The 14,838-nt window shown below is 42.3% G+C and overlaps 3 protein-coding genes across 3 annotated transcripts; all 3 read right to left on the reverse strand.

Annotated features, from left to right (window-relative positions):
• Positions 1–1,418: 1,418 nt before the first annotated feature.
• AOL_s00054g555 (uncharacterized protein) lies at positions 1,419–2,294 on the reverse strand (the record flags this gene model as incomplete). Its single annotated transcript, XM_011121871.1, has 1 exon — positions 1,419–2,294. One exon carries the CDS (start codon positions 2,292–2,294, stop codon positions 1,419–1,421), a length of 876 nt encoding a protein of 291 aa, XP_011120173.1.
• A 3,802-nt stretch (positions 2,295–6,096) lies between these two features.
• Positions 6,097–6,413, reverse strand: AOL_s00054g556 (uncharacterized protein; the record flags this gene model as incomplete). Its single annotated transcript, XM_011121872.1, has 2 exons — positions 6,097–6,194; positions 6,263–6,413. 2 exons carry the CDS (start codon positions 6,411–6,413, stop codon positions 6,097–6,099), a joined length of 249 nt encoding a protein of 82 aa, XP_011120174.1.
• A 6,890-nt stretch (positions 6,414–13,303) lies between these two features.
• On the reverse strand, positions 13,304–13,726 carry AOL_s00054g557 (uncharacterized protein; the record flags this gene model as incomplete). The annotated part of the gene is made up of 1 exon (XM_011121873.1): positions 13,304–13,726. The coding sequence occupies one exon, from the start codon at positions 13,724–13,726 to the stop codon at positions 13,304–13,306; it is 423 nt and encodes a 140-aa protein (XP_011120175.1).
• Positions 13,727–14,838: the final 1,112 nt, after the last annotated feature.

A 14,838-nucleotide genomic window follows, 5' to 3' on the forward strand; every position in this document is an offset into this window, starting at 1 on the left:
GTACATCCATCCATATACATCTTTTAACCAGGGCACACTGCATTACACGGCACAACTGTTAAAGCACGCCATGGCCAGGGTAATCAGGGCTGAGCTGAGCCGTTGGCCGCTTGTATATATATGTAGGCTACCTGACTTCCCTCCTTACAACATTCACTTTTCACATGCATGGGTTGTCCAGGACTTGACGTGGTTTGATTAAGGTATGAAATCGTACTTGGACAGTTCTTCTTACCTAATATCTAATATTGAAGCTTTCCAAATCCCGCTATGGCACTTTGATCTGCAGGTTATTTTGTTTTTCCTCTAGGTTTCATCGCTTCTTTAACCAGTAAACGAGTAAATCGATCGAGATAAGAAGAATATATGCATGTACCTGAGCTGAGCTACCTAGCGCTAGCGATTAAATCAGTAGGGGCTTCCTAGAAAATTGTCTCGATTTTACAAGTGATGACAAGATCTGAAGAAATAATCAATTATTTAATTAATTGACGTGACATCGTCTAGAGAACCATAAAATTCAAAGTTTTATTATTATATAGCATGAGAAATTTCTCGATGGACATTTTAAACGGCCTCATGATAGCCCTAGCGTCAGGTCTAGCGGCTCATCAACCTCAGTTACCCCCTTCACCGACCCCAGTCCTTGAGTCTATGCCACCAGAGATCATAGATAACATCTTTCAATATTTCCTTTCTCCTCAAAAAACAAGCGATATTCGGATCCAATTATGTTTACAGGAGCTAGAAAGAAGACCGATTAGCGATTTCCCGACTGATCTCGAAATTTTAAAGGCAGCCAATAACATTTTTAGAATAACATTAGTATCGTCCCGCATCATATAAATAAAATCTGTAGTATTGTGATGCGTACTGAGTTGTAGACCCTCGCTCGAGTCCCAGGGCTTTATTCTTATGTATATATATATGCATATGGCACCTGCCAAAATACTTAAAATTTTATTTAATTCTTTTTATCTGGTATATATTAGTCTCAAGGCGACATTCATCGCCATAAATACCAAAAAACCAGTACTGCGACCTGTTGAAATCTAATTTTAAAAGTTCTTGCGTTTGAAGGTGCCAAGTAGACATATAATAGTAAGTTTATTCATATATCTCATCCCGAGGCCTGCTTGCAGAATTGCGGGAAGATGCCATGATCTTTTGCGAAGTCTGGTTTTGAGACAACATTTTTGGTTGCATATAAAAATAAAGATAACTGGCAATAAGACCTCGGGGTCTATCTCGGTGGTGAACTTTGAGCAAACCTCCCCAACAAATAATTTAAACCGCGCTTAAGCTTTAAAGACTTGTCAGCTTGACTTCAGTCTCATAAAACACCGTAAAAGAGCGGAGTGAGTCAGCAGATGCCATATACGTAGGTAGATGCGGTCCGAATTTTATAAGGATTCCATTCAAGCCGTTGCGGTATTTATAAGGCAACCGCCTTTTCGGAAAATATCTACCATCCAGTTTCTGATGGTTTCGTCTTCGATCAGCTTCAGATCAGGCAGCTTTCTTTCACGCGGGCTGACATGGATATTGTCGTAATTGTTGTAGTCAAGTTTAGGGGGCCCGCACCCGGTATATATTTCGTAGACTACTAGAGCCAGTGCGTACCAATCCTCGATCGGATCTGTTGGGAAATTAAAATCGATACCGGGACGTCTTTCCTCGCACAGTTTATTTGGGCAAAGATAGGACACGTTTCTTTCGCCACGAAAATTTTCCGGGCCCTCGTTGAAGAGTCTAGACGCTCGAAACTTAACGAACCTTAGTTCTCCTTTCCATCTCATGAAACTACATGGTGTGACATCTCCGTGAATTATTCCGTATTCCCCATGCAACCTTTCTAGAAGATTGATCATTTCGTTCTTTAGTCCTTCTTTTGCCTCAAGGGTGACGTAGTCTTTAAAGTTAATCTTTTCCGCAGGCTCCATTATCAAACCTATGAGTCGAGGGCCCCCTTCGATTTGGCACTGCGGCGTATATACATGTCCGAGAAGTGGGACGGCGCAATCGCCTGCTATTCTAGCTAAGGCCGGTTCGCGTATCCCCGTATACATCGATGCAATGACACCTTGGATGCGCCCCCCCCCCAGGTTGACAATTTCGCGGTCACCTGTAAGCCAGTGGTGATTTGCTGTACTCAAAAGGATGTCTGAATACTGTGGTTGATACAGAGCGTCAAATTTGGGGACAGTCCTCGTTCGGACTGCTTTTTCAAGATCCACGTGCTGGCATACGCACGGCGCTGGGTGAGAAGAAGGTCCAGGGTAAGGTGGATGCATTTCTTTTTAGCAGAGAAATGATCTTTGATGGGTATATAATTGAAGTAGTTATGCCGGATGAGGGCTTATGGGAGGAGTTTTGACGTGATAGAGTTGGTGGGATGGTAATTGGTATGTTATACTTGCAAGATCAAGAAAATGAGTTAGACTGTAGACTGGTAATTAGTATACGTATTATATAATGTTGAAAAAACCCTAGGGCTAAGCTGGTTAATGTTGAGCAGAAAATTTCACTCTCTATTATATGGATGAGATACCTTTTGAGGGTGTAACTACCTCAATATAAAAGATCGGCCAAGGATCGATGATGATGATGATGATGATGTCGGTGCATGGTTTATCTATAATGGTTCAAAGTCGCATGGAAGCTTCTGTGTTGTTGACGATGCGTTGTGGGATGTTGGACTTCCAGAAGAAGTTTGTCACGAAAGTTTCCCTCATGCCAAGACCGCCAAGAGAGGCGGTCTATAAAAGCACGACTTCCCCTTCACCCTCTTTTATCAACTGTCCTAGTGCATGGGTGTTACGCGTGGAAGTGAAGGTTTATCCTGATCCCGTGTTTTTGCCAATTGGTATGTGCCTTCCCTCTCCCTCAAGTACCTTTCAAGTACCAAGTACTTTTCAGATTCTTTCAACATTTGTACCTTCTATGTACCTTCTATGTATCGTTGTCTCTATCTTGGCGGCATAACTTGGCAATATCAGAATGTCTTTACCAACATCTTTAAAAGCTAAACTAACTCGTTGATTTACTAGAAAACTATACAAAGACCAGTCGTCTTGGATTCTATCCAATACGCAATTTTTCGATATTTTGATAGAAGGTCTATCCTTCTCCCTTTTTTCATTAACTTCTGGGCGATGTTCTACGGGTTGAAGAAATAGGCAGATGGGAAGACTCCTACGAAGATATTGAGATGCAAATTCCACCCGCATGTTTCCCGTGCATCATCTTGGGCCCATGTTTCCCCCCGGCCCGTGTGTATCTTTCCTTGGGCCCGTGGTCTCTTGGTTCTTGGTGCCCGGTACGCAGCTATTACGCCGAGAATATATCGATTCATCGTCTTCGAAAAGACATGTATCACTAATGACTCTTGAATTGAGGGATTTATCATCAAGCAGGAATGGTGGCTCATGGAGTCTACCAATGATGAAGGAGACGGCACGGTTATGATTTCCTGAATCAGAGAAGACGCCATATTCAAACGTCACAATCGTCGGTGCCTAGATGCACGGGATATGAGCGCATTCTAATTGGTCAGCAATGCCTCAGCTCTCCGTACAGCTGCGTCATGGAATGTGATGGCTTTACCATCGAATCAAATGTCGACACGTCTTCGAGATGGCTTACCGTACGCATTTGTCATCACGACAAATCCCTCAAGATGAAGAAATTCATCTTGTGATCATAGATGTGGGCTGAATGAGTTCAGCTAACTCCGTTTTGCTAGAAAGAGCTGGACGTATTCATTGCCATTTTAACAGTTTATAAAATTCATTTTATTGTATTATTTTCTCGTCTTTCCTCCATCAGCCGAACGACCTTTTTATCAATATACCGGGACGAGTTCACAAAACGTTAAAATGGAAATGAATGTGTTAATTTCCTTCTCTTTGTATGCATGCGTGGAGTACTAAATAATGTTTCATAGATCAAGCCTCGCCGAGGATATAGGTGCTTCTCTTTGGACCGTTATTGACAATGTATACAAACATTAATACGAAAGTTTGACGTATTCGATATTATCAATACAGTCGTATTCGAAATTGAGAAACGTGCCCTTTACCCCCCCAAATTGGACGACCCTAGCGAGCTAAGTCAAAAACTGGATTCAGTTGCAATATCATCTCGAAATGGGACTATTAGCAGCAATCCAACGATACCCACAGCTGCTATCCCAGAGTATCAAGGGTTTCTCAGACTTCTTTCTCTACCCTAATCCTATGGGAAGAAGACATTTAGGCAGCAGATTTCACCACATCAGAATCACGAAGAATTGCTTCCGAAACTCTGGCATCGCAGGAACCTCCCACCCGTTTGTATCCAGCGGCGCCTGGAATTCCTCACGATACTTCCCGAGTGTCTAAGAAAGCCAAACGTCGCCGCAGAAAGAACCGTCCAACCCAGAAAAGGTCCCAAAAGGCTACTTGCCTAATGTCCTATCCAGAGTCTCTAACCATATATTTTGGGAATTCTCTCTGAAATTCCACATAACTACACTCATTTCAATGCATTGAATTTATGCCTTTTGCTAATGATTTTTCTCTCTTTGTCGAATATACACGGTGTTTCTCTAATGCGGGATGTATATTCTTACACCAATATTTCAGACTACAAACGGTCAAATGTACACTAGCAATTGACATCCTGATTCAAAACAAGATCATATATTTCATATATTTCATATCTAGCTGATCGTAACAGCTGCTCGATAAACCAATACCCGTCTTACTGGGTGAACCAACCTAGCCGTGCACGTGTGGCTGTAACGTAAAATATTGATATCGGTTTGGGGCCGTTTGAGGAGAGAGTTATTAAACTAACGTAGACAATATGGCACGACGATGGGGCGACATTGACTATACATCCGCTTTTGGTGAGGTTTGAACTATCATGGTCTTGTTTCTGGGCTTCTTTAGCTCGGCTTGAGTCCTCACGAACAGGAAACGATACCCTTGGCTCTTAGTCCCTAACTTGTCGGTATCTACGTTGCTCCCATCTTCAGACGAATTCGAATTCGAGTCAAAAATATCTTGATTTAAGGTTATTGACTACTACTACACAAGATCTAACATATCATGCTCCTAAAACGAATGCAGGAAAGCTCCATCAACGAGATAGACAAGATCCAAGATTGTTTTTGCGGGCTGAATAACAAAATTTCTTGAAATAGAACGAAGTTCATCAATATTACTCATTTTTTTGGATTGCAGACCACATAAAATCATGTAATTGACTAGATATATCATGCCGTCGAAGCATTGAAGTCGTCATTTTCAATTGAACACGATGAATTGCTTCGTAAAAAATAGCTCCGAATTGTTGTATATCGCCTGGTTTATGAAGGTTAGCGTTTACAGTACTTGTCCGACTGCATTCGGAGACATTTCCTATTCTCGTACGGGAAAACTGCGGTCAGTATGGTCCTCAGAATTCGACAAGTTCAGCCCTCGATTTTCTGGTCGTACCTATTTGAACTAAGCATCTCGACCCTAATATGGTGATCATAATCCAATCGCAATTCATTGTATTCAAAGCAATGTCCAGTCCGTGAAGGAAACTAATCCCTTCTAGTAACTAGATACCCGACATTCACTATTAGCTGATATCATGATGGTTCGAATTGAAGCCGTACCGGCAGCTCTTACCTCCGGATCCCGCGCGATATACCAAATTACTTCTTCCCCAAGCTCTGTAAATGAGTATACTTGATTCAGGTCCTGAGCTCTAAATCCGTCAACTAAAATCTGGCCTATCGATAACGTAAGAGCTTCCAGAGCTAGAGCAACGTTGAAGTATTTCCAATTCCCTGCGTGTCAAATTTCCAACAAGGTATACGGCAGCTGGATGAGCACTGTCGTAGTAGTAGACATATTTATAACCGCATTTCTTTATATAAAACGGTTTCTTGGCCCTCCAAACATGAATTTGTGACTCTCCATCAGTAAAGACAATGTTTTTTCCCATGCAGCCGATGATGATGATGAGACTTCTGTCATAGTATTGCCAGCAACCATGGATATCATATTTTGTAAAAGGAGAGATTGTTGATTTACGGGATGCGCTGGATTTATTTTTGGCCTAATAGGATGGGGTGTAATATCTAGAGGGCTTCTGAGCCGCGGCGACTTCGAGGGCGGCGTTTTCGACTTTGAAACTTTCGGCTTCTTCACAGGATACTATTTACGTTTTGTACTATTAGAAGAGAGATGGATGTTGAACAGATTTGGCCGCTTAGCACTAATACTAATGCCATTTTCTTGATAATGTGACTTTGCATTTGAAATATGAGGCCCTTTCTTTGGAGGCTGTGGTGAAAGCTTAAGGATTTTGGTTGTATTCAATAGCTCGTGTGGTAATTGCGTGGTGCCAAACAATGACCAGGTATTTCCTGACATTTTGGTTATTCTTTTTTATAAAAGTCTGGTTTTGAGATTAATAAGTTTTATAGAAGGAATCACGAAGCCAAATACAAGAATGCCTCTGTGACTCTAAGTTCGTATATAAGGAGCTACCAAGCGGTTGGTCGTGGTTGGGGGCTGATTGATATCCATAAGGACACGATGAAGTACACATACGCAAGCCTTCTATACATCTGTAACCCGAAATCGACTTTTTGTAAGCAGTTTTCAGTAATAATAAATATAATCATACCATATAATAGTGATGCGCACGAAGCTAAGCAGGCAGAAATTTTAAAATCAATACAACGCTGAGTTTTCTAATTTTAGTTTTTTTTTTGCCGATGACCATCATACAAATCTAAGCCTACGCTATTCTCCTTTCTAGCTCTCGATTTAACAAGGGACGAATCCAACCGGTTCTAAAGTCTGCTCTGGGGTCAACAAAGAAATATCACAAAGAAAGAAAGAAAGAAAGAAAAAAAGACCAATCTACCATCATCATTCTTCTACAGCATTTATATAATAACTCAATTGTTCGCTTATATATAAGTACTCTCGGGATTCTTCCTCTTGATATTCCTGCTGATCAAATACCCTGTCCTGCACACGGAGCTCCAAAATTAAAACCGGGACTAGAACCAGCATTAGAACTAGAATGAGACATTGCACATTGCACTCAGAACGCAAACACAACTAATAATATTGATTTACAGTACGCTGTATTTTTTTGTATTGGTTGTTGTTCCGCTAATACACTGTCCCGTTGAACCTTCAACGTGTGTTTGAGGGTAGCCGGAAGTTGCCGTCATCTTGCTTGTACAGATACACTTAGTTAAGCAGGTATATTAGTATTAGCCTCGAGGACACACGCAAATGAGAGTAAGGTATATAACCGGATTTTGATGAGAACGACGGGACGAGTGTGGAAGAATTTCTCGCGGATTTGAATAGATACCCTTGAGCTAAGAACGGCCGGTCTGGGACCGATGAGTTGATTAAGATGTGAGGTTTAGCTTAGGAAGTGTCAGCGAGTGCACCGGTTTACGAGACTGGCATTGGTTCTTAGTCTCAAAACTACCTATTAGATCAAAACGAAATTTAATACACCTTTGGCCGGCTATTAAATTTGGCCGGCTATCAAATTTGGAAGAAAAATTTAGAAAAGTTCAGAAAAAAAAAACATTTCTTGTCCCACGACACGCTGGCCGCTATTCGAGAGTCCACCAGAGCAAGCTGGCCGCTGATTACATAAATACCAAATTAGCTAGGCTGACATAGATTTGGGACGAGGCCGGCTGACAGCTAGAGCCTCTTCTACTAACCTACAGCTCACATCTCCCTCCACCTTGAACAATTTGGACATGCTTTCATCCAAAGTTTACATGCTCGTTCGAGCATACGCGGAGCATCTTCGGGCAGGGGCGGCATTAAGAAGTTGCAGACTTCGCCAGTGTAGTGGTTTGCATCCGGGCAAAGCCACACGACCGCGTATGTTTTTTTGGGCGTTTCTGTACAATTTCCGTATTCGAGCTGCATATTATTACACATTCTATACAGGCGTTCATCAGATATGGATTCGCCCCATTTCTTTCTATTCCATGGGGTTACAGTGTCTGGAAGGGGTCTAACGTTGCTTAGATACTTTATAGTTTTTTGATATTGTATATTGGAGATTCCAAATCTGTGATGATATTTTTTAATGGGATTGTAGTCTTGTAATCATTGAGTTGCTTGGTTAAGGTAAACAAAAATCTACCTAAGGCCTAGGGGGATGGTGGGTTAATATACACAGGAAACAGTCCCAACAATACCAGCCTATGAGAATAAATTTATAAACCAAGATACTAGGCAAACCCCCAAGAAGCATCTGTTCCCACATGTAGATTGAGATATATCGATCTACGAGAAAACGAACAAAATAGAGTTTGAGGAGTTCAACCTGCTGATATCTGTTCCACTAAATTCGCGAAAAAGCCAGTTGATTCATTCATGGCGGGTTAAAGGGACGGGTTAACACGACTAAATCTACATGTGAATGACACGGCTCATTGTACGACTCTCTCTTTCTATCAATCAACTTATCAGGCGCTTCATGCTATAGGAAATGTTATTTTCGAATTTCCGAGTATTGAAAATCGGTGACCTCATCCTCAAACTTTACGAAGAGAAGACTAACCAAGAGATTCGGTATTCACCGCTGGTCTCCTACCGACATTGTGCTTCATGAATTCAATGTAGCCCCGAGAATTCGCCGCGGTGTGACCAAAAAGGATTATATATACGACTTAATTTACTCATCTAATAAATACCTGTACTGCCCAAAGTATTAACTCCCAAAATTTAAAGGAAACTTTATCGACCGTATGACCAGATGCATATATGATACTTCCCTAAAAGTCTGTGATGATCGATTTGGGCTCTATCAACGGTGTATCTGATATCGAGGTCACGCACCTCCGTGGCCGAGGTAGGTTTTCCTATTAGCCATCCTTCGAACTTTAGACTTTGAAAATTCATGTTTGTGTAACTTTGATAAGCAAAAACTCAAACGAAAAAGATGCTTTTTTTCGATATATATTGAAGGTATCGATCATAAATATACGGATGGCTCGGTAAAGGTTACTCCCGTGTGAAAGGTCATTAGCTCACCAGGAGCCCTGCAGCAGGTGGGATATGTACATTCTGCTTGCGCTTGCGAGCTTGCTTATAAGCTTACGTTTGAGAAGTAGACTAGTGCATATAGTGTGCCCTCTTTCTAACTTTTCGTCGGATCATAGGAACAAAGTTGAGGCCTGTGCAACACGATAAGGGGTCTTGAAGCGGAGCCCTATTCCGGCTGTTTCCCAAATATATACCGGGACTGCTGCACTCGTCCTGGTCACACCTCCAGCATGAGTTTATGATCTACGATTCTTTCTTACTGGTCACCCAACCGATAGTATTCCTGGCCAAAACTTGGGCTTAAGGGTGCCAGCTTTTAAACATGAACTAGAAAGCCGAAGGCTGCACATGCGCGCATTTAAACCCGAATAACTGTACTCGAGCTCAGCACGATAATGAACTATAAGCCTAATTCGTTCTATATTCTATTCTTTGACGTCATGACTTCCGATTATGTCACACGAAAAAGACACATTTTTATGCAATGCCCCAGGGCGAAATATTTTTCCTTGCTCGGTTTTCTATTGGGATATCGGATCCCTCTTGCAAACAGCCAGTCATACGAACATTAAAACGATACAAAGTCTACGGATCCGGATCAGAGTCCGGCTATGCGCATGAAATTAGGCAGGTATTACCCTATTCATCTATACAAAGCACAATTTTTCTCTTCGATCAGGCCAGCAATCTAAGCAGCCGGAAGGCTCTGAGACTACTGAATGTTTTAAAATAGTACAATATAAAATTAGCAGGTTCGTGAACCGAGAGAGGGCACAGGAATTGAAGTTTAAAGCACCTGCGCTGGTGTACCACCAAACGCCTTCTAAATACCTTAGTGGAAACCGAGGGTTTTCCAGGGCAGAAATTCCGCCTTAAGTCTGCTTTTGGGGTAATCGAGACGTCTTAGCTACTGGGTAAAGCATCTTAAATTTTAAAACCGATCCCAAAACTCCTTGCGGTATATATGCCAGAGAAAGGTGGTGTCGATAGCGGGTCAAAGGTTACGGTACTACCCTGCTTACGAGATAGTATATAACTTTGCGGTGCAACTAGGCTTTGGATTAACGTAAATTAGTATCAGGGGCCCAAGTTAATTTTTCTGATTCCACGTACTATTAAATGATATTTTAACATGTTTGGGGATTTTATCTCCAGTTTCTAAACCACCACCGCCCATGGCTCCGAAAATGATACTAATTTCTTCTGGTTAGGAGAGAAGGTAATAGCCCGAATAGGCCCTTCCTGCTCCCCGAAAGGTTTTCCTGTTGATCCGTCGCTGTATCCCAGATGGCGATTCAATCCTCGCTTTCTGCTGGGCGGACTTCATACCTAGTCGAGCCCGGCGATGCTGTAAATGCGAGATATTTACTGTCAGGAGAGAAAGTAATTAGCGCTGAGGAAGCCTTAGTGTCTATACGTCTAGCCGTTTCACTTCCCCGAATATGGCTGTATCCAAGATCTTGATCCCCTGTTCCGCGACAGCACTATTGCTATATGTTTAAGATCAGGAGAAACAGTCAGATATTTTATATAATTAGTACTTGGGCATAGTCTGGGCTCTTGAGCTTCGGAATTTTCCGTCACATCCCAAAGCTTTATCATGCCCTGGCCTGTGATGACGTGGATGCTAGCATATCGGTGGACGAGGACGTAACTGAAGCAATCCCGCCATACGTTCGAAACCTTTCCAAAAAGGCAAATCGAAGAAATGAAAGCTTTGTCATCAAGCTCTTATATTTGTTGACCTACGACCAGCTCCCAAATCTTGATTGATCGTACATGCCCTCTGATACTGGTACTGATACTGATACCGATACTAGATTGGTTTTGGAAGAGAATATCAGATGTTTGACTGGATTGATATCATGTTTGAGAACCATCATGCTTTCTTCATTTGTCGTTTCCCAAATTTGCAAATCCAGATGTCCCCTGATATCAAATCTATAGATCTATGCGTACCAAACTTCCTTATTACTTCATTTGTTTCAATATCCCAAAGCATTATTGAGCCACCGCGCAGCACCTGTACTATCAATCCACTAGGAGAAAGAGCTATTACGAGGGTGTGGATGATCCGTCAAAGCTTTAAAGCCGGTTCTGTTGATGGGCTCCATAGATCCAAAGTCCTGGGAGTTGCTCTCCCGTTGTTGTACAACCGTATCCCAAGGAGATATTTTCCCTTGCTCGGACATGTGTACACTGATACTAGTTTCCCGTCCGAAGATAACTTTCGCGTTTAAACCTCTGTGACTTTCTAGCTTCTGAAGTTCTGCATCCCATGATTCTGGGGTCGAATCCATTTCGAGATGCAGCTCTGGAATGTGACTCTCACACTACTCTTCTGTGGGTTGAAAATGAGAGTAGAAGAGTACCTAGGTAGATTTGAAGTGGGGCTTCGTTGATTATCCACTGGTTTTGCAGGATAAAAGTTCAGTAGGTTAGGAGCTTCCTTCCCCTTACGCCTTCCAGGTCTGGGTACGAGACAACCCCTACGCTCCTAAGTTGTCAGTCCGTGCTATGAGATAGGTGGTTATAAAACATTGTGCCTCAGCAAGTGAACACAAAGTGTCAATATATTTGATACGGCCATTTAATATTAATGCTCTCTAGTAGGCTAAGAGCGTCAAACCAATGGAGGAGGTGATTACGAAGGGAAGTGTGGACGCTGTTATCATCACATATACGTTGGTCGCTATGCTTCAGCTGATGGACCCAATAGCGGCAACTATACATGTATCGAATATGTGCCGGGAAAACACTTTCTATCGAGGCTGTATCTACTTCACTCCGTTTCATTCCTGGGTATTCCATCGAGCATATATTCCCTTTTGGAGACTCGGACAATACTTCAAGGCATCTAGCCGTATGCATGCCATTGGTTTGTTCTTCGTCGATCCGGCGCGGAACCAACATCCACCTATCTCTCTATCTCTCTAGATCTATCGGGTCAATTAGAAACTCGCGGAAAGAGAGATGTAATAATTGCACGGGTAAGTTTGGACAAGACGGAGCACTAAGGACAGAGTGTAGGTTATGTAGCTTTGCGTCAAGCTCCTTTTGAGGAATGCCGAGAAGGCTAGTCGGTGACGGTGTAGATAAAATAAATCAGCCAATACAACAGATTTTTTGCGTGCACATGGGGCTGGGTACGAGACAACAATACAACAATTAAACCAATAATTTTACAAAAACCTCTAGAGAATTCTTTTGAATTGTGACTTGGACTGTTGGCTTTCAAATTTTCTTGATACTGGCTGGCAGATATGTTTAGGTTAACTGGTATGCTTCACGAATAGGTTATTTTTTAGATTTTGAGTATAGTGGCCAGCCGTCCTTGTGACTCCTAATTTGAGATATCTCTTAGTCTTGAGTAAATCCGCGTATGGTCACCGCAAAAATTAATAATTGGACCGCCATGCCATTTCCGCCAATTTCCCTATTTCCCCATCCCAGGCCAGGCCGGGGAGACCTGGGCCGAATTTTGACTGTTGAACTAAATTATTTTCTAGAAAATTCCTATCTGTACCGTATCTAACTAGTCCCGAGCCTTTGCAAGAAGGCGGAGGATCGTTTTGATGTCGCGGACTCCTTCACATTCGTCGGGCGCATTAACTAGTAGGACCAACATCGGGACAGAATTTGACAAGCCTTGATCGAGGTTTGCAAGGGGCTAAAAAACAAGAAAGTTGAACTATTTTTCCAATTTTTTCGCCGCAATTTCAGGTTCTTCATCGATTGCCTTTCTATTGTAAGAGATTGTATCCGGTAACTTTCGTAAAAGCTAGGTGGTGGTCGTTGTGAAGTGTTCTATAGATCTAACACCCGTTTTCACCTCTCTTGCAGAGGAAACGTTAAACTAGCACCCAGTATAGTATACCATCACCATTAAAAGATTGTGTAATTGTTCGAAAGATCGTTGATTGCCCTGTCCCCGCGACACCATTCAACCAAAATATAGCCTTTCCTTGAGGGTCTTTTGCCCACTTTTTCAGCTGTAGGAGGAGGTCTTTTCGTGTTTCTGGATGGCATTGAGCATCCAGTTCATGATTGCTGTGTATTATGGCGTCAAACACTGCACCTGGAGCGGAAAGTATCTTTCCGAGGTCAATATATATGCTTGCGAATATCTAAGACAACTCCCCTACACAGGGAACCAATAATATCACCAACTTCGTCTACGTTATCTTCAAGGGAAATTAACGTTTTCCGAATGGCTCAGACACTTACGTTGTATCCAATTGAAGTGCTAAAGAAACGTCTGTCTTGCATTTCTCAAGGTCCAAGATTATCTTGTCGACATCTTTGCTCTCGAAGGGCCATTTCAAACGAAGTCCAATGCTACTCATAAACTTCCGCCTCGTACTAGGGTCCAATCTCTTCTGAACCGAGCCTATCTGGGAACAGCACTGATCAACCACCTGTTGTAGCTTCTGTGATGTCGAAAGCTGCCCAGTTTTGTCACTTTTAATTTGCTCTTGGATATCCTTAGCTAGCGTCGCGATGCCCTCCGTCTTGGTTCGCAAGCGTCCGATGTCATCCTCTGCGTTTCTAACTTTTTTTGCATAATCCATGCACAGCGAGGCGACTTTGATCGAGATCTCGACAAATGTAGCAATGCTTGCGGCGACGCCTATTGCTTCCGCCATTTTTAGGTTTCTGGGCTTGGTATGAAGGCGCTTGATCCGATCTTAAGAGGTTAACAAAAAGAAGACGGCGAAGATTTAGGAGAGAGACAAAATCCGACTGTTGCATTGGCCAGAATGTTCTGCGAAATAAGTAGTAAACGCAGGGAATTCTTCCCCGATGGAGTCCAAGTAAGCCCTTAGCTTAACTTGTCTGTCCGTCTTTATATTTTCAGGAAGATAATATTAACTAATGAAAACCGCCAGCCGTTGTTTCGGACAGTGATAACAAGCCGACCCCGCACCAAGTGGCAGTGCAGCACCGTCCGGTGAGGTCTGCAGCAAGGCTGGCATAATTATATGCTCAACTAAACATCGGAGCCCCGCAAATTCCCATAGATCTTGCAGAGCGTGAGACCAAACCGGTGAATATCGTTCCGTATAATGTAATATACGCAGTACAACTTTTTTTTTTCCCTTCAAGCTATTTGTACAATTGTATGCTACCAAACACGATCTTACGTATCCGTAGCTAAATCCTCCACTATATCTTACACCTTTGAAGGCCTTTCTAAATTATTAGAGTTCATTGTTCATTGACCTGCGGCTGACACTATATCTAAGTTTGTTAGTAACTTTACTTAGCTAGTTGCTTCCTTAAGTAGCCAGTCGTATATACTTAGTTTATTGTTTTAACGGTGCCTTGTATATATACATTGACGGGGGAAGTCTAGCCTAGCGAAGCGCGTATACCTTCCAATCAAAAAATGCAACAAACTAACGCACGATACCTGTCGAATCTACAGAGCAGTCTTTGCCTTGTTTAATTGTTTTAGTGTTCATGATTTCTCTTCTTTCCGGAGCCTTTTAGATTTTTCTGAAAGGTACTACGAAAAAGGGTTATTCGGGCCATTCGACTTTGGGCTAGCTTTTAGTCAACGTAACTCTGCCGATTAATCGTGAGGTGACGGCCCGTCGCTTTCACAGACGCTTCTACGACAGAAGGGTGGGTACAGGCATTGGCTACTTAGAAAACCGTGACCATATATAGCTGGCCCAGATCAGGTTGTCTCATAACCGTACTGGTTAATGCATAGCTATTGAGACAAAGCTTGCAATTTTGAATAACGCATTTA

This window comes from Orbilia oligospora (assembly GCF_000225545.1).
Source record: "Orbilia oligospora ATCC 24927 unplaced genomic scaffold scaffold00054, whole genome shotgun sequence".
NCBI classification, from domain to species: domain Eukaryota; kingdom Fungi; phylum Ascomycota; class Orbiliomycetes; order Orbiliales; family Orbiliaceae; genus Orbilia; species Orbilia oligospora.